This window comes from Meles meles, chromosome 12, assembly GCF_922984935.1.
Source record: "Meles meles chromosome 12, mMelMel3.1 paternal haplotype, whole genome shotgun sequence".
Taxonomy (NCBI): Eukaryota; Metazoa; Chordata; class Mammalia; order Carnivora; family Mustelidae; genus Meles; species Meles meles.
Genome location: NC_060077.1, coordinates 14,230,169 through 14,257,410, shown reverse-complemented (window position 1 = coordinate 14,257,410; position 27,242 = coordinate 14,230,169). Strand labels below are relative to the sequence as shown.

The 27,242-nt window shown below is 46.8% G+C and overlaps 2 protein-coding genes across 2 annotated transcripts; both read left to right on the top strand.

Annotated features, from left to right (window-relative positions):
- The first annotated feature begins 5,705 nt into the window (after nucleotides 1–5,705).
- HCAR1 (hydroxycarboxylic acid receptor 1) lies at nucleotides 5,706–8,015 on the top strand. The gene has a single exon (XM_046025299.1). The coding sequence runs from the start codon at nucleotides 5,980–5,982 to the stop codon at nucleotides 6,991–6,993; it is 1,014 nt and encodes a 337-aa protein (XP_045881255.1). The 5' UTR covers nucleotides 5,706–5,979; the 3' UTR covers nucleotides 6,994–8,015.
- A 10,999-nt stretch (nucleotides 8,016–19,014) lies between these two features.
- Nucleotides 19,015–20,942, top strand: LOC123954358 (hydroxycarboxylic acid receptor 2-like). Its single transcript, XM_046025479.1, has one exon. The coding sequence runs from the start codon at nucleotides 19,025–19,027 to the stop codon at nucleotides 20,114–20,116; it is 1,092 nt and encodes a 363-aa protein (XP_045881435.1). The 5' UTR covers nucleotides 19,015–19,024; the 3' UTR covers nucleotides 20,117–20,942.
- Nucleotides 20,943–27,242: the final 6,300 nt, after the last annotated feature.

Below are 27,242 nucleotides of genomic sequence, written 5' to 3'. Positions count from 1 at the left end.
GGGGGGCAGTCCCATGAGGGGGAGCCTGTAACCTGCAGGGTCTACACTCACTCCAGTTAGTGTCCCAACGGAGCTCAATTGTGAGACACCCAGTTAGGGGCATAGAGCCCTGCTTGACCTGGGAGCAAAACCGCACACATCCCACATCAGAGGTGTGCGGAGTATGGCAATAGCGGGGCGGGGGGGGGGGGTAAGGGAGAGACACACGGTGGGGAGGAGGTCTTCCCAGCACCCCACCCCACGGACGGCTCCTCCTCCTGACACATGCCAGGTGGCCCCCACAGGATTATCCACTTCCGGCTCCTGTCACATATAACGTGAGACGTTGTCTCAGAAAACACCGGAGATGGGGCGCCTGGGTGGCTCAGTGGGTTAAGCCTCTGCCTTCGGCTCAGGTCATGGTCCCAGGGTCCTAGGACCAACCCCACATTGGGCTCCACCAGGAGGGAGTCTGGTTGGAGATTTTCTCTCTCTCTCTCTGCCCCTCCCCACACTTGAGGATGCATGCGCTCTCTCTCTCTCTCTCAAATGAATAAATAAATCTCTAAATAATAATAATAATTATAATAATAATAATAATAATTTGTGGTTAAGGGTATGGATGCCGAGAAGAGGGCCTAACCCAGACCGGAGAGGGAGCTTCACAGAAGGCTCAGCCGTTGTAGGAAGTGGGCTAGCCACAAACCACACAGGGCTTTATTTATTTTTTTTTTAAAGATTTTATTTATTTATTTGACAGAGCGAGATCACAAATAGACAGAGAGGCAGGCAGAGAGAGAGAGAGAAGGAAGCAGGCTCCCGCTGAGCAAAGGGCCCGACGCGGGACTCGATCTCAGGACCCTGAGATCATGACCCGAGCCGAAGGCAGTGGCTTAACCCACTGAGCCACCCAGGCGCCCCACACATGGCTTTTAAACTTTAATTAAATATTGAAAATTCAGGCTCCACTAGCCCCCTTTCAAGGGCTCAGTAGCTACACGTGTATTACAGAGCATTTTCATCATCGTAGAAAGTTCTATTGGCAGATGCTGGTCTGGGCTGAGGGTGACAAAGAGGAGTTGTCCAGGATTGGGGGGGGACAAAGAATGTCCCCAGAAGTCCCTATATATACAGAACAGCCCTCGGATACGGAACACAGTACAGTTGCTGTGGGAAGTGTCCGGCCAGGTCGTGCGGTGCCTTGTCAGTCATCATTGCCCTGATAAGGACAACGGGGGTCGGGGGTGGGGGGGAGCTGGAGCTTTCAGCCAGGTGAGAAGTGTCATCAGGTGTGAGTTTTAGACAATGAGTCAGAGGAGAAGCAAGATAGGAGGCAGGAGGACCCATCAGGAGACAGTCCCGTTCTTCCAGAATCCTCAACCAGCCAAAGTGGTAGCGACGTGGGTGAAGAGAGATTTAGGGCTTATGGGCGACAGACTAGGGATTGTGGTTTGTGAGGAAGAAGAGGGAGGCAAGCTTAGGGCTTGTGCTCTGTGGTTGGTGGTGGAAAGTTCCCTTTGCCTGGTGTGGAATCTGAGGAAGAGGATGAGAAACTGTTTTGTTTTTTTTTTTTTCAGTGTTGGTACTTAAGTGAGTGGGTTCAGTGATCCCTCGTTCCTCAATACTACCCACTCTGGCTCACCACAGGCCACACTAGAGGGAACACGAGGGCTTTGAGCCTGGGGGATTCCTGGGGGCAACCGTGGGCAGCTCTGTGGCTCCAGAGTGGGCAGGAGAAGGGGGGGTAACAAAAGCTTGTTGCTCCCCTTTCTCTCTTTTTCAACCATTCCTCTGATCCTTCACGTTGTCCCTCACTCCAGAATAGCTCCCCACTCCCACTGAGGTCAGAGTGCCCCATAAAACAGCTCCACTCAACATGGCCTGTTTGGGATGTCTGTTCCTTCTGTTTCTGCTCCCACAGTTTTTTTCAAAAGATTTTATTTATTTATTTGACAGACAGAGGTCACAAGTAGGCAGAGAGGCAGGCAGAGAGAGAGGAGGAAGCAGGCTCCCCGCTGAGCAGAGAGCCTGATACGGGGCTCGATCTCAGGACCCTGAGATCTGAAGGCAGAGGCTTTAACCCACTGAGCCACCCAGGCGCCCCTGCTCCCACAAATTTTAACAGCTCTCCCCTCATTCACAAAACTCAGGTGGACCATTTCTATTTTCTTTTTCAAAACACATTTTAAAGTTGTAGCTACAAAGTCAAAATATATATGTATATTACACTGGCTTATCCACAATAACCTCACATATCATTTGCAGTGTGTCTACTATGTTTTGAAAAATACTACCTCAACCTGCTTACTCAATGTGCTTTTTAAAATTGTTATTTATGTAGCTGTCTTATTTTTCCTAGTGCACACCCAGCTCCAGACAGAGAATAATACCGTCCTCATTTGGGGCATCCTAAAACATCTAGCAAAAACACCTTCCAGATTTGTTGAATATGCATTCTTGAATCAGTAAAGCCTCAAACTGCATCTGGCACTGTGATCAGGAGCTGGGAGTGAAAATAAGATCAGAAATAAAATTTGAGGACGCCTGGGTGGCTCAGTGGGTAAAGCCTCTGCCTTTGGCTCAGGTCATGATCCCAGAGTCCTGGGATCAAGCCCCGCACCGGGCTCTCTGCTCAGCAGGGAGCCTATTTCCTCCTCTCTCTCTGCCTGCCTCTGTGCCTGCTTGTGATCTCTGTCTATCAAATAAATAAATAAAATCTTTAAAAAAAAAGAAATAAAATTTGGGTTTGAATTTTTTAAAGACCATTTTATTTTTTTAAAGATTTTATTTATTTGACACAGAGAGAGAGAGAGAGAGCACAAGCAGGGGGAGCAGCAGAGAGAGAAGCAGGCTGCGCACTAAGCAGGGAGCCCAATCTGGGACTCTATCCTGGGACCCTGAGATCATTACCTCAACCAAATGCAGATGCTTAACTCACTGAGCCACCCAGGCACCCCAGACTACTACTTCTTCTTCTTCTTCTCCTTCTTCTTTTTTTTTTTTTTTTTAAATAGAGGTTTTAGGTTTGCAGCACAATTGAGGGGAAGGTACAGAAAGTTCCCATATACTCCTTGCCCCACATATGCACAGCCTCCCTTGTTATCAATAGCAGATTATCAGGGAAATGGAAACCTTTCTTCCTTAAACCTCTTCCTTCCAGAGAATTCTGCAGTCAAAGAGAAAGAGAAGGTGATTTGGCAAGAAGGTGGAAAAAGAAAGCACGTGTTAGTCATTTGAGAAGAGGGAAGCACTCGTGTTTATAAGAATCTTGACAGCGGGGGCGCCTGGGTGGCTCAATGGGTTAAGCCGCTGCCTTCGGCTCAGGTCATGATCTCAGGGTCCTGGGATCGAGTCCCACATCGGGCTCTCTGCTCGGCAGCGAGCCTGCTTCCCTCTCTCTCTCTCTGCCTGCCTCTCTGTCTGCTTGTGGTCTCTCTCTGTCAAATAAATAAATAAAATCTTTAAAAAAAAAAAAAAAGAATCTTGACAGCGGCTGCTCACACAGAATGAAGAATATTTTCCATTGGTTGAAAAATCAAGCCTGACTATATTAAGGTATTCACCTAGAACATAGTCTTTGTCTCCCAAGGGCTTCTTGGTTTAATGGGGGAGCTAAATGGATATGTTCAATGGACAGATTTATTTATATTAGAAGTTATGAGCCTGAAGGGTGAGGAGAAAAAGTAGCAGGATGACATTGGAAAGGCAGTGGGGGAACCATCTGTGAAGGACCTTGGATACCAATCTGAGGAATGTGACCTTCAGCCTAGAGCAGAGGCGGCAAACTAAATCCCAAAAAGATCAGGTATGAAAATGAGCGAAGCTCACCAGGTAATAGGGAGTGGTGGGGATTGGGGCAAAATGGAGAATGCTTACCCTGTCTCAGGAGAACAGCTACTCTCAGCTCCAGCTGATTGTTATTGCGTGGGATTGTTGGCCCAGAACAGCCAGATCTTCCAGTCTAAAAAAAAAAAAAAAAAAAAGCGCCTGGGAACCCAGGTTTTTATAGGACAGTCCTAAGTTTTTAAAACATGTGGCCCAAATCCAACTGGCATTAGAACGCAGAATGGCTTACAGGCCATATAACGATCACTACAGTAGCTTACAGGGAGCGAATGGAGGGTTTTTTGTTGTTGTTGTTGTTTATTTGACAGAGAGATCACAAGTAGACAGAGAGGCAGGCAGAGAGAGAGAGAGGGAAGCAGGCTTGCTGCTGAGCAGAGAGCCCGATGTGGGACTCGATCCCAGGACCCTGAGATCATGACCTGAGCCGAAGGCAGCGGCTTAACCCACTGAGCCACCCAGGTGCCCCTGTTTTTCGTTTTTTAAAGGATATGATCCCATCTGTGGTTTAGAAAAATCTCATGGTGATGTGGGAGAGGAATTAAAGGGAATAGACTAGAGGAAAGGAAACCAGCCGGGAAACTCTCTCAATAGTTTCCACAGGTGGCAGCAGTCATGGTGGGGTGGGGGGAGTGTCATTGGGCTGATTGGGAGCCCAGGATTCAGTGGGAAGACCTTTGCTTTAATCAGCATCTGAAAGGGGGCTCCTGGGTACCTCAGTCCATTAAGAATCTGCCTTCAGTTCAGGTCATCATCCCAAGGTCCTGGGATCCAGTCCTGCTTTGGGCTCCTTTCTCAGTAGGGAGCCTGCTTCTCCCTCTCCCTCTGCCACTCGTCCTGCTTGTGCTCTCTCTATCAAATAAATAAATAAAATCTTCTCTAAAAAAAAAAAAAAAAATCGGCATCTGGAAGAAGGAGTATATGCATTTTCTCAATGCATTTCCTGCCCCCGCACCCCTTTCCTAAGCTGGGAGCTGAGAGGCCCAGGGCAGACAGATCACCTCAAAAGCCAAAGGAGAGGAAGTTTTAGCAAAGGCTCTGCTCTTGGGTGCAGTCTAATTTTACCCATGATTATCTTAGAGATAGAGTCCTTGACTAACTGCCCAACCCTCACTCACCCCTCCAATGGGCTCTGCACGTAGTTAAAATTAAAAGCATATCTATCATTTGGTATTTGGCTTTTTTGAACAGCCAGGGGGAAACTCAGAGCCAAATCCTCTTTTGCAAACAGCAGAGAGAGGAACTGGGTCCCCAAGAGGCAGTTGCTTGGAGGTAGACACGGGAGAGGTGACTTCAGATCCATTGCATGGTCTTGCTGGTTGTGCAACCCTGCGGCTTGGGCCCAGGGAAGGATGCAAAAGGCAGGAGGCATGAATGGAGGGCAGGAAAGCAGATGCATTTCACAGGATTTTTCTAAAACCCAACAAGTGCTGTTTTTAGAGCCTTTTTTTTTTTTTCCCCTCCACAGATCCTTCTGAGTTTTGAGTGCCGTATTTTTGGGTGTGGGCAGAGGAAATGGCCCTGAGGAGCTGCGGAGGGAGCAGAGCCTCCCGCCTCGGGCACCGCCCAGGGGAGAGCCCCATGGGATGGGGAGAGGACCGGGGCAGTCAGGCAAAAGGTTAGGGGAGGAAAGCAAAGGCAGAGGCCCAGAACGGCTCCAGGAAATGTTTGTATTTCTCTACCGGGAGGGAGGACAAACAAGCTTTTCTCGTGCCTTCTGGGCAGCTTTGCACGCTCCCCAGCACAGGAGTCTGCACAGCCGGAGTGGGGCTGGAAAGAAAAACCGTCCTGGGGCTGGACCCAGCACCCGCTCTGGGGGCATGAATCTCCCCGCACCCGCCGGCCGCTCTCCAGAAATGACAACTTGCCTGTCAAAGCCCGGCCGTGCTCCGTGCTTCACCTGCAGGGGAGACAGGTAGCGTGGGACAGCCTGCCCAGAAGGGGCCTCTGGGAGTCTCTCATCTCTTGGCTGAAGTCCAAGGTCGCCTAGCGGTGGCTGCGTCCACCCACACGTGCAGTCAGGACCCGCGGCGGCCCGGGGTGAAGGAGGTGAAGGAGTCAGAAAACCAGCGGCAGAGAGAGTGGGTGGCATTCAGGGGAGCATCTGTGTCTTTTGGGGGGGGCTCCCGGGGCCACCCGGCCCACCCTCTGTCCACCATGGACAACGGGTCATGCTGCCTCATCGAGGGGAACCCCATCTCTCAGGTGATGCCTCCGCTGCTGATCCTGGCCTTCGTGCTCGGCGCGCTGGGCAACGGTGTCGCCCTGTGTGGTTTCTGCTTTTACATGAAGACCTGGAAGCCAAGCACCATTTACCTTTTCAACTTGGCTGTGGCCGACTTCCTTCTCATGATCTGCCTGCCCTTCCGGACGGACTACTACTGGAGACACAGGCAGTGGGCCTTCGAGGACATCCCGTGCCGGGTGGCCCTCTTCATGCTGGCCATGAACAGGGCGGGGAGCATCCTCTTCCTCACGGTGGTGGCAGTGGACAGGTACTTCAAAGTGGTCCACCCCCACCACGCGGTGAACGCCATCTCCAACCGGACCGCAGCTGGCATCGTCTGTGCCCTTTGGGCCATGGTCATCCTGGGGACTGTCTATCTTTTGATGGAGAACCATCTGTGCGTGGATGAGAAGACCATATCCTGTGAGAGCTTCATCATGGAGTCGGCCAATGGCTGGCACGACATCATGTTCCAGCTGGAGTTCTTCCTGCCCCTCGCCATCATCCTGTTTTGCTCCTTCAAGATCGTTTGGAGCCTGAGGCAGAGGCGGCGGCTGGCCAGGCAGACCCGGATGAAGAAGGCCACCCGGTTCATCATGGTGGTGGCCGTTGTCTTCGTCACGTGTTACCTGCCCAGCGTGTCGGCCAGACTCTACTTCCTCTGGACGGTGCCCTCGAGCGCCTGCGACCCCTCGGTCCACGTAGCCCTCCACGTCACCCTCAGCTTCACCTACATGAACAGCATGCTGGACCCCCTGGTGTATTATTTTTCGAGTCCCTCATTCCCCAAGTTCTACACTAAGCTCAAAATCCGCAGCTTGAGACCCAAGAGGCCAGGACGCTCCGAGACCCAGAGCCCGGAAGAGATGCCAATTTCAAGCCTGTGTCGCAAGAGTTGTGTCAGCATGGCCAACAGCGTCCAGAACCAATCCAATGGGCAGTAAGATCTCCAAATGTGCGGGATGGCCCTGAAACAGGCAGACAGACAAAACCAGGAGGACAGACCGATGACCTAGAAAGAGTCTGTGCTAAGGGGCTGAGAGGCTTTTGAAAATGCCGCCCGCCCTTAGCTGTATCCTCTCGCTCCGTCTGGAAATGGAATGCAGGTTACTATGCCTTTTCGGAAGGCTCCAACTGAGAAGTGAGTCAGTTGCCTTTCTATGACCCGACTGCAATGACGGGACTAGATGGGCATGAAATGGGGCATGTGTGTACCGGGTGGGGCGATGGGAAGAGCTCGGCTCCTGTGCAGTTTGAAACAGCTGAGTAAACTGGTGTCAGCGTGGAAACCAGTCATGTTCTCTCTCTAGGGGAGTCGGGGAACTTAATGACTTAGCGGTATTTCCTATCCTTTGACCTTCTGTCGTTACTCATTTTAGAAAGCAGACACCAGAGTAAGTCAATATTTCAGGCTGAGTGAAGCTCATTAGAGGGGATGTCTTGACCCTGGTGACTGTCATCCTCACAGGGCCCCTGGGTAGGGTTCTGATTTCTGGGTAGCCCAGGAAGATCTGCTCTGACCTTCTCAGAGCTCCACATTTTTCTGCAAGTCTTTGCATTTCAAAGAAGGTCCTGGGGGCTGTGTTTACCTGCCCTCATTTTTCCGGAGGAGGGGGTGGGTAGCTGAGTGCTTGGAAAAAATCCCATTGGCCTTTGGAAAGTACTGAGTTCAGTATGATTGTTTTGGCCGCTTGTTACGTGACTCTGAGTTGAGATTACTTATTCATTCATTCTCCAAGTGTCTGCCGAATGCATATTCTGTGCTGAGCACCTGCTAATATCCCTTTTACCTGGAGGGTCCTTAGTCAATTCCTGTGTGACCGTGACCACTAAGTATTGGGGTGGGGGGAGGGCAGACAGAGAGTTTAACCCTCTCACCCTCTCGGTGAATATAGTTTCTGGACCATGTTCGGCGCAAACGTTGGTGTATTCCTCTTGATGATTCTATGGACTGACAAGCTGCCTCTACCCTGTATTAGGGGGAGGGCATCCAAACCAACCCTCGCTTTGTTCTCAAGCCACAAGAGTGCTGAAAATCGTTCTTGGCTCTTTGGTTTACATTTCTCAGATGTCCAGGGTACTCTCTGCAGCAGAGGACCTTCCCAGCTTTTAGTTCTCTAGGCCTCGAAACACTCCCTTCGGCTGTCTTTTTAATTTCGTTTTGCAGAGGAACCTCACAGCCCAGCGAAGAAAAGTATGGGCTCTGGAAAGTCCAACAAACCTAAATTTGAATCCCGGCTCGACCGCTGACTAGGTGTGTGATCTGGGGGAAGGTTTTATTTCAACACTCAACTTCCATTTCCTCATATGTCAAACAGAAGGAACGAGAGTGCGGATTCCAAGAGGTTGGTGGGCAGATTCCAGGAACGTGAGCTCCCGAAGCGTAGGGGTTCTGTTCACTGTTCCGTCCTCCCCAGGGCCTAGAAGCGTGCCCGTGCATAGTAGGTGCTCCATAAATATCTAAATGAATAAGCAGGGGTAGGTAGAACATGAAGCGTTGTGCCTGGCAGGAGAGAATGTGATGACCTCTGACATTCACTCAGTTTGGATACAAAGTTGCTGAGGCATGAAGCCGTTTCCCTTGGGGTTCAGAGTCCCCAATTAGTTGCTCTGTCATCATTACCCGAATTGCCCCGCTCCCCAGCTTCTCCGGGGAGGAGGGAAAGCAGGATTCTTATACGCTCATATTCTTATACGCTTATATTCATATACGCTCCTGAAAGAAATCTGTGGAAGCCCACCCACACTTCTGCTTTGGGTCCTATCCCTGCTCATGATTCTTTCCCGGTCGGCTCCTCCTTTTTCGCTTCATGTGAATAAAACCAGTTTCCAAAACAAGGTCTTGTCCTTGCTGTGTGTGATTCCTAAGACTTTACCCTCCTAGGAAAAAAGTATAAAAAAATCCAGAAGCTCAGGGCAGGCAGAGGTTCTCACGAAAAAAGCAGCAAGAACAAACAAAAATGGGGGAAAAAATGAAAAACCCAAACACAGCTTAGGCTCTGATTTCGCCTCCCTTTTAAAATTCACAGAATGTGATAAAAAGCAATCTTGTCAAGGATTTTTCAGAAACTGTAAGGATGAGGATTACAGCTTTGTTTCAGTCAACACAGGACCCTTTTGGGCTCATTCATGAAGCTGGGGCCCTAAATTTTATATATGCATTTACACACACACACACACACACACACACACACACGGGTTGAGATGGAGTAGAACAGATGGGCTCCCACAGGGACCTAAATATTCACCATCCAGTGATGACATGGTAGGAGCGGGAAGGGGTTAATATTTTATCCCTCGAAAAAGATTCATTCATTTATTCATTCCGTCTTTCAAGGAACATATATTGAGCCCTGCTCTGTGCCAGGCACAGTAGAAACACAAATGGAAAACGCAGCATCTGATCCTGTGGTTTCTATTGTAGAAACCAAGGAAAAAATCCAATCACCCATCAGAGTAGCCAATGAAAGTGGTAAGCATAGGTGTTGGCTTCATCCTAATCTTGGGGGGTTGGGGAGGGCTTCTCAGAGGAAGTGACTCCTGAACTTAGCCCTGAAAACCTTCAGGCAACCAGATGACTCAGTGGGGAAGGGTATCCCAGCGAGAGAGGGTGTGGTGAGAAAGGTCACTTGGGAGCTGCGGGAAGGTTAATAGGAAAAGAATGAAAAGCCCTGGGGGGTCCGAGGCAATCTGGGCAGAGGTGAAGCCCTGAGATCCACTGGGGAGAGAAGGTCTGTTCACAATTCTTTTGTGATTGTGAACAAAAGGGATTGAGGGAGGGGCCATGGGAGAGGGAGAGAGAAATTCAAGATTCAAGGAGACTCCCTGCTGAGTGTGAAGCCCCACGTGGGGCTCAATCTCACAACCTGAGATCACAACCTGAGCTGAAACCAACCGAGCCACCCAGGTGCCCATCACACCTTTTCTTGCTGGAAGATTCATGACTAGCCTTTCAAATTCGTTGCTTTTTATAAAAAAGAAATTTCTTCAATTATCAAAGGCAGATTATGTTTTTGATCAGAATTAAAAGACTATGCAGGGGTGCCTGGGTGGCTCAGTGGGTTAAAGCCTCTGCTTTCGGCTCAGGTCATGATCTCAGGCTCCTGGGATAGGGCCTCACATCGGGCTCTCTGCTCAGCAGGGAGCCTGCTTCCTGCCCCACCCCCACCCCCACCCCCACCCCACCCCCCACCCCCGCTGCCTCAGCTTGTCCTTCTGCCTACTTGTGATCTCTGTCAAATAAATAAATAAAATCTTAAAAAAAAAAAAAAGAATATGCAAATACATAAAGAAGTTAAAGTCTTCCTTCCATTCCCCTTAATCTCATTGGCTAGAGCTGAGGACACTTGCACACAAATGATAGATCTCTTTGGGGGTCTACACACGCTTGCACAGAGATGACGAATCTCGTTTTGTTCTGCTGAAGCTGCATACATAGAAAGACAGTTTTGCAAAGTATTTTTGTCATGAATAGCTTCGTACAGCAGAACAGAGATCAAACTCATGGTTTTTAACTTTATTTCGTTGTATAAACAAACCACATATGGTTTACTTAACCAATGGCTGTTTATTTATTCACTCATTCATTTATTTAAAGGTTTATTTATTTATTTGAGAGAGGGAGAGAGAGAGTGCCAGGGGAGGGGCAGAAGGAGAGGGAGAGAGAGAAGCCCAAGCCAGCTTCCTGCTGAGCGTGGACCCCCGACTCAGGGCTGGATCCAGGACCCTGAGATCACCACCTGAGCAGAAACCAAGAGTCGGAAGCGCAACTGACAGAGCCCGGCTGAGAGCATAGACCCTGGAGTCCCAACATCTGGGTTCAAATCCTGTCTCCTTTACTTACTAGCTGTGTGGCCTCAGGCAATTTACTCAATCTCTCAATGCTTTACTTTCCTTGTCTATAAAATGGGGACGAGAATAGTACCTGCCCATAGGGTTGTGAGTACTAAATGAATTTGGATAAATAAAGCACCTAGAGGGACTCCTGGGTGGCTCATTTGGTTAAGCGGCTGCCTCCGGCTCAGGTCATGATCACAGCGTCCTGGAATCGAGTCCCACATCGGGCTCCGTGCTTGGCGGGGAGCCTGCTTCTCTCTCTGTCTCTGCCTGCCACTCTGTCTGCCTGTGCTCACTCTCTCTCTGACAAATAAATAAATAAAATCTTTAAAAAAACTAAATAAATAAAGCACCTAGAATAGTCTGGACTAAGCCCAGAGTCCCCTCCCTGGTCAGCCTGTTTCTCCCTCTCCCTGCTCCCCACTGCCCACTCTCACTCTCTCTCTCTCTCTCTCAAGTAAATAAATAAATAAAAAATTTTAAAACGATTTTATTTATTTATTTGACAGACAGAGATCACAAGTAGGCAGAGAAGCAGGCAGAGAGAGAGGAGAAGAGAAGCAGGCTTCCTGCTGAGCAGAGAGCCCGATGCGGGGCTCGATCCCAGGATCCTGGGATCATGACCTGAGCCAAAGGCAGAGGCTTTAACCCACTGAGCCACCCAGGCACCCCAATAAATAAAAATTTAAAAAAAGATTTTATTTATTTATTTGAGAGAAAGAGAGTGCTCAAGCATGCACAGGACTTGGGGGGGAGGGGCCAAGGGAGAGGGAGGAGCAGGCTCCCTGCTCAGCAGGGGGTAGGGGGCGGGGACTCTTGGCTCTATGACTCTTTTTCATGCACAGAATGTGCTGAAAGTGAGGTTTCCCCTACCAGGCAGTAAGAAGTTTTGCCTATCTGAGAACCCTCATGAGAAGTCCAGTCTACCCTGTAGAAAGAACACTTGAGGAGGCCACATAGGCAGATACAAGACTACACAGAATGGAGGGAAGGCCAGGTGTCCCAGTGTCCTGCTTGAGTCTAGCTGCCCCCAGACAAGAGCTGGCCAGCTGAGCCCAGTCAACTCATAGGATCAGGAAAGATAATCAAACCGTGGTTGTTTCAAGCCACTAAATTTTGTGGTGGTTTGCTACATGGCAATGGATAACTAAAACAGAAATCCCAGCTAAGTCCAAAGACAAAGAGTCAATTACTTAACCTCAACCTTGGTTTTCTAATCTGTAAAATGGAGATAATGGTGAGGCTAATCATAGAATATCACTCACAGGGCTTTCGTGAGGATTAAATGAGATCATGTATGCAAAATCTCTTAGCACAATACCTGGCACAAAGCAGACAGTTGAGAAATGATAGCATTTTTTTCTTAAGATTTTATTTTTAAGTCATCTCTACACCCAGCATGGGGCTCGAACTCACAACCTGGAGATCAAGAGTCTCAGGTTCCACCAAATTAGCCAGCTGGGGGCACCTCGCTATTATCATTTTTTAAAAAAGATTTTATTTATTTATTTGACAGAGATCACAAGTAGGCAGAGAGGCAGGAAGAGACAGAGGGGGAAGCAGGCTCCCTGCTAAGCAGAGAGCTCCATGCGGGGCTCAATCCCAGGACCCCGGGATCATGACCTGAGCCGAAGGCAGAGGCTTATCCCACTGAGCCACCCAGGCGCCCAGTATTATCATTTTTAATTTAAAAAAAATGTTTGTTCAGTCCAGTTCAGTGGCACACATCCAAACTGTGATAAGACAATGAGGCATGAAGATTCAAGTTAATGGTCAGAGTCATAGATTCTAAGTGGACTTTCCACAAAACCCAATGGGATCACTCACTGTCTTAGCTGTTGAAGTGATTCATTACAAGTTTCTGTACAACTCATGAGCCAATAAGAAAAAAACGTAAATACATACAAGAAGGACACAAACAAGACCAAACCTGCCCACGGCACAGCCGGAAGACCGGAAATTCCACAACAGGCACCAGAATCCGGGGAGGCTGGAATTTATATTCAGTCTGAGTGGTGGTGAACTTTTGATTAGAATCATAGAATGAGCTGGAAGATTATCTTATCCCTCAACTTCTTTATTATTTTTTTTCAAAGATTCTGTTTTCTTTATTTGAGAGAGAGACAGAACACGAGCAGGGGGAGGGGGCAGGGGGAGAGGGAGAAGCAGGCTCCCCACTGAGCAGGGAGCCGGATGTGGGGCTTGACCCCAGGACCCTGAGATCATGACCTGAACCGAAGGCAGAGGCTTAACCGACTGAGCCACCCAGTGGCCACCATCCGTAATTCCTCAATTTATGCATGAAGAAGGTCAGGGGCTAAGAGGGTTCACAGTAGTCGATGACATTTCTAGACCAAGCATCCAGGCCTTCAGTTTTTCTCTTAACAATATTTGTGTTCTCTCCTAATTTTACTCGTGTCTTTTGTTCTTATTTTAATTTTTATTTATTTTTTTATGTAGGCTCCGTGCCCAGCGTGGGGCTGGAACTCATGTTCCTGAGATCAAAGAAACAGAAGCTCTAACAACTGAGCCAGCCAGGTGTCCCAACGACTTGTTTCAAACGCACACACACCAATATCCTAAAACTGTAAAACTTAGAAAGGGAGGGTACCTTGCACATTCCAGCTCCCAGAAATAAATATTGTTAATTGTCAGTTTTCCTGGCTCTTAGTTAATAAAGTTACATCACGGACAAACCTACATTTGTCCAAGAGGGAAACAGGACATTCACAGGCAGCAAGGACAGGAAACAAGTATCAGTCATTTCACCAGAGCCTTAAAACGCCCACATAAAATGACCTCAATCCAGTGCAGCCTTACGAACGAGACAATCATATAATAAGAGTCTATGCAGTTTCATGGTTAGGGACCCGACTCTAAAGCCTGGGCTAGATTCAAACCCAAAGCTCGCTCTTATTGGCTAAGGTGGCCCTGAATCTCACCAACCTTTCTGAGCTTCGCTTCCCGAATCTTTTTTTTTTTTTTAAAGATTTTATTTATTTATTTATTTGACAGAGATCACAAGTAGGCAGAGAGAGAGAGAAGGAAGCAGGCTCCCTGCTGAGCAGAGAGCCCAACGTGAGGCTCGATCTCAGGACTCTGAGACCATGACCCGAGGCCAAGGCAGAGGATTTAACCCACTAAGCGACCCAGGCGCCCCTCGCTTCCCGAATCTTAAAATCAGAATCAGTAATGAGCCCTACTTTGTGGGGTGCAGTCAGGGTAAAACACGATCATGTATTTAAAGCATTTGCACACAGAATGCCTGGGTGGCTCTGTTGGTTATGAACCATCTGCCTTTGGCTCAGATCATGATCTCAGGGTCCTGGGATCGAGCCCCGTGTTGGGTTCCCTGCTCTTCTCCCCCTGCCTGCTGCTCCCCCTGCTTGTGCTCTCTCTCTGGCAAATAAATAAAGCCTTTAAAACAAAATAAAATAAAGCATTTATGCATGGGGTCTGTAATCCTGGAAGCTCTCTATATGTCAATATCACCTTAACCTTTTTCTTAAATTAAGGAATAATTGATATACATTATGTTGGTTTCTGGTACAACATAAAGTTTTGATATTTGTGTATATTGCAAAACGATCACCGTAATGCATCTAGTTCGCGCTGTCATTGTACACAGTTACAGAATTTTTTTCTTGTGCTGAGACGTTTAAGATTTACTCTCTTTGCAACTTTCAAATATGCAATCCAGTATTATTAGCTATAGTCATCATGGTGTACATTACGTGCCCAGGACTTATTTATTTTATAACTGGAGGTTTGTACCTTTGGACTCCCTTCGCCCGTTTTGCCCACCCCTCACCCTCTGCCTCTAGCAACCACCAATCTGTTCTCTGTATCTATGAGCTTTTTCTTATGATTCCATATATAAGAGAGATCATAGGGCATTTATCTTTTTCTGTCTGACTTATTTCCCTTAGCATAATACTCTCACAGTCTATCTATGTTGTCACGAATGACGAGATTGCATTCTTTTTTATGGTTCAATAATTTCATTCTTTTTTATAATTCAATAATATTCCATATATATGATATATATGCATATATATACATGATATATATATCATACATATATATACACACATATATATCATACACATATATATCATATACACACACACACACACATATATATATATATATATATACACCTCTTTTTATCCGTTCATCTGCCTATGGACACTTAGGTTTTTTCCATATCTTGGCTGTTGTGAACAATGCTACAAGGATGGGGTGCCTGGGTGGTTCAGTGGGTTAAGCCTCTGCCTTCGGCTCAAGTCATGATCTCAGGGTCCTGGGATTGAGTCCCACATCGGGCTCTCTGCTCAGCAGGGAGCCTGCTACCCACTCCCCTTCTGCCTGCCTCTCTGCCTGCTTGTGATCTCTCTCTCTGTCAAATAAATAAAATCTTAAAGAAAAATAATGTTGCAAGGAACATGAGCATGCAGATATCTTTCCAAGTTAGTGTTTTCGTTTTCTTCAGATAAACACCCGGAAGTAGGATTGCTAGATGGTATGGTATTTCTTTTTTTAATTTTTTGAGAAACTTCCATACTGTTTCCATAGTGGCTGCACAAATATCCATTCCCACCAACAGTGCAAGAGGGTTCTCTTTTCTCCACATCCTCGCCAACACCTTTTATCTCTTGTCTTCTGGATAATAGCCGTTCTAACAGACGTGAGGTGGTATTTCATCCTGGTACGGATTTACAGTTCCCTGACGATTAGTGACGTTGAGCATTTTTCATGTACCTGTTTGTCACCCATATGTTTTATTTAGAAAAATGTCTATTCAGATTCTCTGTCCATTTTTAATCAAATTATTTTGCTATTAACTTCTATGATTTCTTTATATATTTTGGATATTAACCCCTTGTTAGGTATATAATTTGCAAATATTTTCTCCCATTCGGTGTCTTGCCTTTTCATTTTACTAATGGTTTCCATTGCTGCGCAGAAGCTTTTTAGTTTGACGTAGTCCCACTTGTTCTTTTTTGTCTTTGCCTTTGGTGTCAAATCCAAAAAATCATTACCAAGGTCAAGGTCAAGGAGCTTAATGCTTATGTATTCTTCGGAGTTTCATGGTTTCAGGTCCCACGTTCAAGTCTTTAATCTATTTTAAGTTAATTTTTTATTTTTTATTTTATTTTTTTTTTGAGGATTTGACAGTGTTTCTTTTTTTTTTTAAGATTTTATTTATTCATTCGACAGGGAGAGAGAGATCACAAGTAGGCAGGGAGGCAGGCAGAGAGAGGGGGAAGCAGGCTCCCTGCCCAGCAGAGAGCCCGATGTGGGGCTCGATCCCAGGACCCTGGGACCATGACCTGAGCTGAAGGCAGAGGCTTTAACCCACTGAACCACCCAGGCGCCCCTATTTTAAGTTAATTTTTAAAAAAGATTTATTTATTTATTTATTTATTTATTTATATTTATTTATTTTAAAGAGAGAGAGTGCTTGCCTGCACGTGCATGTGAGGGGAGGAGCACAAGGGGAGAATTCAAGCAGACTCCCCTTTGAGCAGGGACCCTGACACAGGGCTGAGTCCCACAACCCATAAGATCACGACCTGCACAGAAACCAAGAGTCAAACGCCTAACCAACTGACCCACCCAGCTGCCCCTTTTTAAAGTTAATTTTTGTGTACGGAAGGAAGGAGGGAAGGAAAAAAGTTAATTTTCGCGTATAATGTAAGACAGTGGCCCAGTTTCGTTCTTTTGCATGTGGCTGCCCGGTTTTCCCAACATCATCTATTGAAGAGGTTGTCCCTTCCCCAGTATATATCTTGGTTTCCTTGTCATAAATTAATGGACCGTATTTGCATGGGCTTATTTCTGGGCTCTCCACTCTATTCCATTGATCTATGTGTCTGTTTTTATGCCAGCACCATATAGCTTTGGGATACAGTTTGAAATCAGGAGCATGAGGACTTCAGCTTTGTTCTTCTTTTCCAAGATTGCTTTGGCTACTTGGGGTCTTTTGTGGTCCTGTACACAAAATTATTTTACTTCTGTTGAATTAGTTGTTCTGTTCTACAAAAAATGCTACTGGGATTTTTGTTTGTTCTATTTCTACAAAACATAAATTATCGTTCTATTATTTCTATAGAAAATGCTATTGCAGTTTTGATAGAGATCACATTGAATCTGTAGGTTTCTTTGGGTAGTATAGACATTTTAATAATATTTGTTCTTCCAAGCCATTAGCAGGGAATTTATCTTTCCATTTCTTTCGGTCTTCTTCAATGTCTTGCATCAATATCTTATGGTTTTCAGTGTACAGGTGTCTCACCTCCTTGGTTAAATTAATTCCTGTATATACTACTCTTTTTTAAGAAGATTTTATTTACCTATTTGGCAGAGAGAGAGAGAGAGAGAGCACAAGCAGGTGGAGCAGCAGCAGAGGGAGAGGGAGAAGCAGGCTCCCCACTGAGCAGGGAGCCCGACACAGGGCTCAATCCCAGACCCCGGGATTACAATGTGAGCCCGAGGCAGATGCTTAACCGGCTAAGCCAGGCAGGTGCCCCAAATTTCCTATTTTTAACTCAAAGTGGAAGCAACACATTTAAGAACCTCTTGCTCAGCAAGGATCATAGCCAAAATACTAAAAGGTAGCAATGTTCTATAGGATTACACCCAATTATACTAAAAAGCAAAGAAATGATGTGTGAAATGGCGATCGGCCGTGAGGCAGAGTTCAAAGTCCTCAAAGCTCCCATTCCTCTAAGTTTAATTTTCTGAAAATAGAGGATTTTAAAATATCATGTATATATACTTAGTGGGGCAAGGCGGGGGGCGGGGAACAGACGGCTACAGAAACTCTCCATACTTTCTGCTCAATTTTGCCGTGAATCTAAAACTCTAGAAAAATAATGCGTATTGATTTTTAAAAATATTTTATTTATTTATTTATTTGATAGACAGAGATTACAAATTGTCAGAGAGGCAGGCAGGGAAAGAGGAGGAAGCAGGCTCCTCGCTGAGCAGAGAGCCTGATGCGAGGCTGGATCCCAGGACGCTGAGATCATGACCTGAGCCGAAGGCAGAGGCTTTAACCCACTGAGCCACCCAGGCGCCCCAATGCGTATTGATTTTTAAGAATCACATACTTCAGGGGTGCCTGGGAGGTATAGTCGATTGGGCATCTGACTCTTGGTTTCAACTTGGGCTGAGACCTCAGGGTCATGAGATCGAGCCCCACTTCGGGCTCCGTGCTTAGCACAGAGTCTGCTTAAGACTCTCTCTCTCTCTGTCTCTGCCCCTTACACTTGTGTGTGCTCTCTCGCTCTCTCTGAAATAAATAAATAAATATTAAAAAAAATAAAGATCACATACTTCAAAATAAATTGCTTACTCGAGCACAGAAGCCTATCAAAGTCTAACACAAACAAACAAAAAACCCCAGTTTCTTATAACATACCGCTGGCAATCCAAACTGGGTTCAAGTTTTCAAACATCTTATGAAATTGCATGCTGTTCTCTTCTCCTTTCTCCTAACTACAGCTTAGCTGCAAAGTTCTGGTGTGGAAAAGCAATCCGTGTCTGTACAGAGACTATGGCAGGGAATGCGACCCGTCTGTCCTCGTAAAATGGACAGTTACTGTCTTCTTGGTGTTTCCAAAGCAATCATGTACCTCCTACTGTTTCTTAAGTCATATGCATGTAATACTTCACAGTCATTCTTAACGTTTCTAGAAAACCATGCTGTTTAGCACGGGACGTTATTATTGCTTCTGTTGTTTTGTTCATGTTATAAGCCAGCCACCCAACAGTGAATTAAGCGCTCAAGATGCCAGTACCCAGCCTTCCAGAGGGAAGCTGTCTGCATCGCCGTAATTCACAAATGACAGTCGGCTTGCCGAAACTTATCCTTTACATTTAGGAACCTTTGTGGGTTCCTGTCTTCCCCAGGGGATTTTTATTACTTGTTTATGCAAACAGCAGATTGCATAAGAGCCTTGCTGGCTTCTTTTTTTTTTTTTTTCTAAGAGATTTCGTAGTTTCCTGGTAAGCACTCAGTCACCAATTTCATCACCCCGACGTGACATAAAGGCGGGAGCTGAACCTCGGCGTTCGCCACTCAGACACACACCTCTTTCCTGGAGCACTCGCTAGGACCGACTCGCTCCACTCATGAACCTGCCCCAGCAGCAGGATCATTTTCTGGAAATAAACAAGAAGAACTGCTGCGTGTTCCGGGATGACTTCATCGCCAACGTGCTGCCCCCGGTGCTGGTGCTGGAGTTTGTGTTCGGACTCCTGGGCAATGGCCTTGCGCTGTGGATTTTCTGCTTTCATCTCAAGTCCTGGAAATCCAGCCGGATTTTCCTGTTCAACTTGGCCGTGGCTGACTTTCTCTTGATCATCTGTCTGCCATTCCTGACGGACAACTACGTGCGGAAATGGGACTGGAGGTTCGGGGATGTTGCTTGCCGCTTGATGCTGTTCATGCTGGCCATGAACCGCCAAGGTAGCATCATCTTCCTCACGGTGGTGGCCGTGGACAGATACTTCCGGGTGGTTCACCCTCACCACGCTCTCAACAAGATCTCGAATCGGACAGCGGCCATCATCTCCTGCCTCTTGTGGGGTGTCACCATCGGCCTGACGGGTCACCTCCTGTACAAGAAGATGCTGATCAGGAACCGAGACGCCAATCTGTGCAGCAGCTTCAGCATCTGCCATATCTTCCGGTGGCACGACGCCATGTTCCTCCTGGAGTTCATCCTGCCCCTGGCCATCATCCTGTTCTGCTCGGCTAGAATCATCTGGAGTCTGCGCCAGCGGCAGATGGACAGACACGCCAAGATCAAGAGGGCCATCAACTTCATCATGGTGGTGGCTGTCGTCTTCATCATCTGTTTCCTGCCCAGCGTGGCCGTGCGCATCCGCATCTTCTGGCTCTTGCACACCACGGGCACGAGGAACTGTGACATCTACCGCTCGGTGGACCTGGCGTTTTTCCTCACCCTGAGCTTCACCTACATGAACAGCATGCTGGACCCTTTGGTGTACTACTTCTCCAGCCCGTCTTTCCCCAACTTCTTCTCCACCCTGATCAACCGCTACCTGCGGAAAAAGACGCCCCAAGAAGCAGATAATATCCAGAGCACAAGCATGGAGCTCACCGCGGATCTGAGCACCACCAGGAACGTGCCAGACAATTTAGTGGCCCACATCGGTGAGCCGTGGAACCCGTCTTATCTGCCCCCAGCTTCTCGTTAAATCACCGAGCCTAGAAGGGAGATTGTCACCCAGAACCAAGGTCTCTGGGGATAGAGTCTGGCTGGGTGCACAAAGACCATCGTGAGATGGGGCCCGTGGTTTCCTGGGACTTCCAGATTCAGAGAAGAGGTGTGGCAGAGTGGGCTGCCTGGTCACAGAACGTCACCGGAGGACTCTTGGGGGGGAACAGAGAGTAAAGCTCCTGTAACTTCTTCCCAACCTCTCTGACACTCACAGAACTGAAGACAGCAGAACTGTCCACACTTGTGCCCAGCGGAGCTGGAGGCAGGGAGACGCCCACGAACACCTGTGATTCACTGGCCTTTCCCCCACCTGCCTGAGGTGGGGATGGTTCTCAGCTCCCGGGGCGGATTCCCAGTCTGCTGGTGGGCTCTAGCCGGGATAAGGAAAGCTTAAGTGGTTGGAAGGGCGTTATGGCCCCTGGGGGGAGGCCAGGAATCATTAAACAAGCCAGTAGGTCACCCACATTCCATGGGACCAACTCATCTTTCTGCCAAGCTTTAGCAGAAGTGTTGGGCAGGGAGACACGCAAGCTTTGGTTAATATCGGAGTTTCCGGTAGTGTAAGAGAGGGATTAGCCAAGGTGCGACTGAGCGGAACAGTCTCACTAAGAGAAAGGAAGGTACATCTGGGCAGCAACTTGGGGCTAATCCGTTCCTCTCCTGTTGACACTAATTGGAAGTCTGAGCGGTTAGAGGCTTCAGAGATGACCACCGCTCCCCACTTCTGTTTGGTTTTATCATTAAAAGGGAAATGCTGCCCAGTGGTTAGAGGGAGACGGTTCCTCCTGGTTCGTTTGCTTGTGTTTCTGTCCTTATAAGAAATCTACCACTTCAATAAATTTTGATATAAGACACACAGTCTGGTGTTGCATGTGTCTGGGTGATGGGTCACAGAAAGGGACTTCTTACTTAAGCGGAGAACTTTATGGGCTGTTAACTGTGTCCTGATAGAAAATACCAAACACTGTCGAGTAAGGAAAGGAGGCAGACGCTGAGCTGCATCAAGAGAAGACTTAAGTAAAAATTATTCCTGCGTTAGGATGAGGCTGAGAAGGGCTGGGAATAAGTATGAATAATTTAATTTGCAAGGGGGGCACAAAGGGGGCTTCAGGAGCCTGGTACATTCTGTTTAGAGTCTGGTGAATATTGTTATGACTATTAGCGTATTAAAAAAGGAATCAGGACAGACTGGGGTGTTTGCATAGGAGGGAGGGAGAAGAAAGAATTTCCTGTGGAAGAGTTTCAGTTCCCAGTTCTGGGATGGAAAGGAGATGTACTGGTTTGAGCCTGCGATCAGTCCAAGTTTCTGTTACGCTTTCATCCCTAGCATGTCACTCCTTGATTCTTTAGCAAGATGAGACTTGCTTTGCCATCCTGACTCAGACACAGATAAGAAAGGTAGATACTCCAGACTCCAAGCCATAGTTGAATGGCAATAACTGAGGAACCACAGATAGCTTCTCGTGTTGAAGGGTTTTCAGAGCACTTTGCTTGTCTGGTTCTCCCATTGATTCCTAGAAGTAGGAAGTTAAAGCAGAGATCACCTTCCTAAAGAGGAAGACACGGCAGAGAGGAGCTCCGAGGAAAGGAGTAGTTCCCCCAGCCTCAAATGCGTGAGTCAGCAGGGAGCCCGGTTCTCAAGCTCTGTTGGGAACTAACTCACCTTGTTCGTTTGCTCAGGAGGTCCATCAGCTTTTATTTGTTTGTTTGTTTTTTAAAGACTTTATTTATTTATTTGACAGACAGAGATCACAAGTAGGCAGAGAGAGAGGAAGGGAAACAGGCTCCCCGCTGAGCAGAGAACCCGATGTGAGGCTCGATCCCAGGACCCTGAGATCATGACCTGAGCTGAAGGCAGAGGCTTTAACCCACTGAGCCACCCAGGTGCCCCTGTTTGTTTGTTTTTAAAGCAAGCTCTCCGTCCAATGTAGGGCTTGCATTCCTGACACTGAGATCAAGAGTTGCATGTTCTACTGACTGAACCAGGCAGGCGTCCTTCCATCCGCTTTTAGGTATTAGGCACCAAAGATGTACCAGATAGAATAAGGCACAAGGGACCCGAGACCCTCTTCTTATATAATTCACATTCAGGGGCGCGTGGGGGGGCTCAGTCAGTGAAGTCAAACCATGCCTTTGGCCCAGGTCATGATCTCAGGGTCCTGGGATGGAGCCCTGCATGGGGCTCCCTGCTCAGTGGAGAGTCTAATTCTCCCTCTCCCACTCTGTGCTCATTCTCTCTCTCTCAAAAAGAAGTAAAATCTTAAAACAAAGCAAAACAAAACTTGTATTTAAAAAATTATTTAATTAATTAATTTACTTTAATAGAAGCAAGTAATGTTATTTTGGACTAAACCAATGGTGTGGTACAAACATGTATGTGCCTGTCTATATATTGGAAGGGGCAGTTATTTATTTACTTGTTTGTTTGTTTTTTAAAGATTTTATTTATTTATTTGACAGACAGAGATCACAAGCAGGCAGAGAGGCAGGCAGAGAGAGAGGAGGAAGCGGGCCCCTGTTGAGCAGAGAGCCTGATGTGGGCCTCGATCCCAGGACCCTGGGACCACGACCTGAGCTGAAGGCAGAGGCTTTAACCCACTGAGCCACGCAGGTGTCCCCATTTACTTGTTTTTAAAGATTTTTATTTATTTATTTGACAGAGAGAGAGATCACAGGTAGGCAGAGAGAGAGGGGGAAGCAGGCTCCCTGCTGAGCAGACAGCCCCATGTGGGGCTCAACCCCAGGACCCTGAGATCATGATCTGAGCCAAAGGCATAGACTTAACCCACTGAGCCACCCAGGTGCCCCACAGTTATTTATTTTTAAGATTTTAATTTTTTTTAAGTAATCTCAACACCTGGGGTGCCTGGGTGGCTCAGTGGGTTGGGCCTCTGCCTTCGGCTCGGGTCATGATCTCAGGGTCCTGGGATCGAGCCCCGCATCGGGCTCTTTGCTCAGCGGGGAGCCTGCTTCCCCCTCTCTCTCTGCCTACCTGTGATCTCTCTCTCTGTCAAATAAATAAATAAAAATCTTTAAAAAAAAAAAAAAGTAATCTCAACACCTAATATGGGACTCGAACTTACAATCTTGAGATAAAGAGTCACATGCTCTACCCACTGAACCAGCCAGGCACCCCTGGAAGGGGCAGTTATAATCATATATGCATTGTTTTTCCATTATTTTCTCTTTATTTTGGAGGGTACCAGTTTGGAAGCTATGAGTTTCTGTGAGTTTATTATATAAAAAGTAGGGGGGCGCCTGGGTGGCTCAGCGGGTTAAAGCCTCTGCCTTTGGCTCAGGTCATGATCCCAAGGTCCTGGGATCGAGCCCCGCATCGGGCTCTCTGCTCAGCAGGGAGCCTGCTTCCCCCTCTCTCTCTGCCTGTCTCTCTGCCTGCTTGTGATCCCTGTCTGTCAAATAAATAAATAAAATATTTTAAAAAAAAAAGTAGGGCCTCATTTTAACTGTCCCCAAACAATCTCTTCCAAACTTGAAGTGATTACCCCTGAGTATAGAACCATTAAATTGGGGCTTTAAACTCATGTTTGTTTCTAATTTGGTGAACTCCCTTACCTTTCCAAATTTATTAGTCCATCTGACCCACAGTGCCTTGCCTGAAGAGAGGGCTCTAACTCACACCTAGGATTCTGGTCCTTAATACACGTTGTGGTTTCATTTTCAACATATTTCCTGATTATGATCTGTCGCTCTGTTGGCTGTCCTTACAACAAGTGGCTATCTTCCCAGATGGTCCTGACCTCTTTCTTCCCCCACTTTGCTTCGGTAATCAGAATTCTGCTGAGGAACTGGTTATCCGTGGTACCTTGGCCTGTGGTGGCATTTGGTGGGCTAACTACCAGAAATCGATGATGTACCAACTAAACTGGGCCATGGGTGGTCTCCTACTCCCTCCATCTTTTGGTTTGAGTTGGGAACTTCTTCAAAGCAGAACTGGAATTTTGATGAAAGAGTGATGAAATCATGAAGAGCCACACAACAGGGGTGTAAAGGGTATTTTAAAATTACTCTTTGGATAAAGACATGCTCTCTGCCAGGTGTTCCTCAGGGAACATTCCAGATCACTTTCCATGCCACTCATACACAGCATGTTTGGACTTCCAATGGATCTCAATTCTCTTGCTGCCGCCATGTTACAAGATAATGGTCCCAAGATGGAAAAGTAATCCGTTGACCTTTGGAAGCCACACAGTTCATGTGGCCCAAACCCATTTGGATGTGGACCTTCAGATGTGAGTTCTAGAGCCCTACAGAAGAGCTTCCTGGAAAATTAAAATCTTTGTGATTTTATATATTGGTTTATAAACTGGGGGCAAAGAAATACTCATTGGCAGGCTTAGTTGGAGGGAAACACCTGGCCATGAAGTTCTGTTCACTAAGTTTTGTGTTTTCTACGACAAATGAAACAGCTATTTTGCAACTGGTGTTGTTGCCATTCTCTTGGAGCTCAAATTTAAGATTTGGCCACCTTGTCTCTTTAGGGAGAAGGGGTTTGCCTGTGGCATTACAAACGTCAACTTTGACCTATAGTCCACAATCCCATGGCCCTGGCAAATGACAGGCAAGCACTTCTATGCTCTTAACAAATATTGATATACTCAGTGTTCCGGCCACACCCAGAGAGGGATTTACAACCATCAACAGGTATTGGGAACAGGACATGACGTTCCCTATACAATCGAAAAGAAGAAAAAGTGAATTGACCTACTGATGAAACTGGGTTTCTTTTCGACCTGTTTACAAAATATCCCTCCTCTTGATGATGATACCTTAGTAGGAAAATGATACTGATGATCTGCTTTTTTCTTAATTAAAAAAAAATTTAAGTAATCTCTTACATCCATCATGAGGCTCAAACTCACAACCCTGAGATCAAGAGTCGCAGGCTCTCCTCACGAAGCCCTCCAGGCTCCCCTGCTTTTGGTTTTCATAAAGCAACATGAGGTAAAGACAGACCCTCAATAAGAGAGACACTGCTTTTGTCAGTATCATTATTTGATTGCCACCAAGTGTATCTAAGATTTATTTACTCACCTATCAGACACTGAGCTATGAATTTCATGTAGGTGATCTCACTTCATTCTCCCAATAACTTCATAGGGGAGGTTATATATTGATATTCTCCCAATAACTTCATAGGGGAGGTTATATATTGATATATTGATATTTCCATTTTACAGATAAGGGCACTGAGGCTCAGAGAGTTTGAATAGTTTGCCTGACGTCAACAGTCCATGAGTGAGGAATCAAGAGAACAGAGGCCAGCGGTCAGACTCCAGAGTCTTTGCCTTTAAAGTTCTGAAAAAAAAAAGGAAAACATGAGATGAACAATGTGAACTGGAAAAGGTGGGGTGAACACCTTGACACATTTGTGGTCAATATTCCCAGAACTTTCCAGGATGCCCAACAACTTAGGCGCCCACGGATCTCCCAGGTCCAGGCTGGGGTCACGTACTTAAGCTGCCTGGCATAGTGCCTTGCACACGGCGGGCGCTCTAGACATTAGTCTCCCTTCTCCAAAGTTAACTGGCGATTGGCCTCTTCCTTCTTTGAAGGTCCTTCTTGTCTTTCTAAAGAAGCTAACATTTCATAAGAAGCAGATCAGGAATAGTCATTGTAACATAATTTGTAATAGGGAAAAAGAGAAAACAACCTAGGTGTCCATCAGTAAGGAAAGAGATACATAGGGATACAGGCTCCCAGTGGAATACTAAATGGCAGGGGAAAAAAAGGAACCGGAAGTACTTGTATCAGTAGGACTGAATCTTGAGCTTAATAGCTCGAGCCAAAACCAAGTTGTCAAAAGATACATTCGGGGGGTGCCTGGGTGTATCAGCTCAGGTCATGATCTCAAGGGTCCTGGGATCGAGCCCCACATCCAGCTCCCTGCTCAGCGGGGAGCCTGCTTCTCTCTCTCTCTCTGCCCCTTCCCCCCTGCTCGTGTTCCCTGCTTTTCTCTCTCCCTCTGCCCCTCCCCCTGCACCTGCTCTCTCTCTCTCAAATAAATAAAATCTTTAAAAAAAAGAGAGAGATGTTCAATATGATAACATGTATGTAAATGTTTAAAACATGCTAAACAAAATAACATGGTTTTCAGAAGCATCAAAATATGAGAAAACCAAAATCTCAGATGGGAAGTATACACAGTAACGAGAGGATATAGATTACCTCTGTGGATGGAGGGAGGGACATGGCTGGAAGGAGGTCTCAACTCCATCTGCAATGCTTTTACTTCATTTTAAAGATTTTATTTATTTGAGAGAAGAAAGAGTGCATGCATGAGCGGGGGGAGGGGCAGAGGGAGAGAGAGAATTTTTTTTTAAACATTCCTTTATTTTTTAAAGATTTTATTTATTTATTTATTTGACAGACAGAGATCACAAGTAGGCAGAGAGGTAGGCAGAGAGAGAGGAGGAAGCAGGCTCCCTGCTGAGCAGAGAGCCCCATGCGGGGCTCAATCCCAGGACCCTGGGATCATGACCTGAGCGGAAGGCAGAGGCTATAACCCACTGAGCCACCCAGGTGCCCCGAGAGAGAGAGAATCTTAAGCAGACTCTGCATTGAGGGTCAAGACCAGTACCCGGGCTCGATCTCACAACCCTGAGATCATGACCTGAGTCGAAATCAATAGCTAGACGCTTAACCGACTGAGCCACCCAGGCACTCTGCTTTCTCTTCATTTTAAAAGGAGTTGAGGGGCACCTGGGTGGCTCAGTCAGTTAAGCATCTGCCTACAGCCTGCAAAGGTCATGATCCTGGAGTCCTGGGATCGAGTCCCACTCACATCAGTCTCCCTCTCTCCCCACCCCTCACCACTCCACCTGCTTATATATGCACACGCGCGCTCTCTCTCTCTCTGTCCGTGCCCTCTGTCTCTCTCTCAAATAAATAAATGTGTGTTTTTGTTTTTGTTTTTAAATCTGGGTGGTAGGAACATGAGTGTTTCATGAATTTTTATTCTTTTTTTTTTTTAAGATTTTATTTATCTGACAGAGAAAGAGCACAAGCAGGGGGAGCCGCAGAGGGAGAGGGAGAAGCAGGATCCCCGCTGAGCAGGGATCCTGACACGAGGCTTGATCCCAGGA

Excerpts from the sequence above, each read along its gene's own strand:
- HCAR1 (XM_046025299.1), top strand. The coding sequence starts at position 5,980 with ATGGACAACGGGTCATGCTGCCTCATCGAGGGGAACCCCATCTCTCAG.
- LOC123954358 (XM_046025479.1), top strand. The coding sequence starts at position 19,025 with ATGAACCTGCCCCAGCAGCAGGATCATTTTCTGGAAATAAACAAGAAG.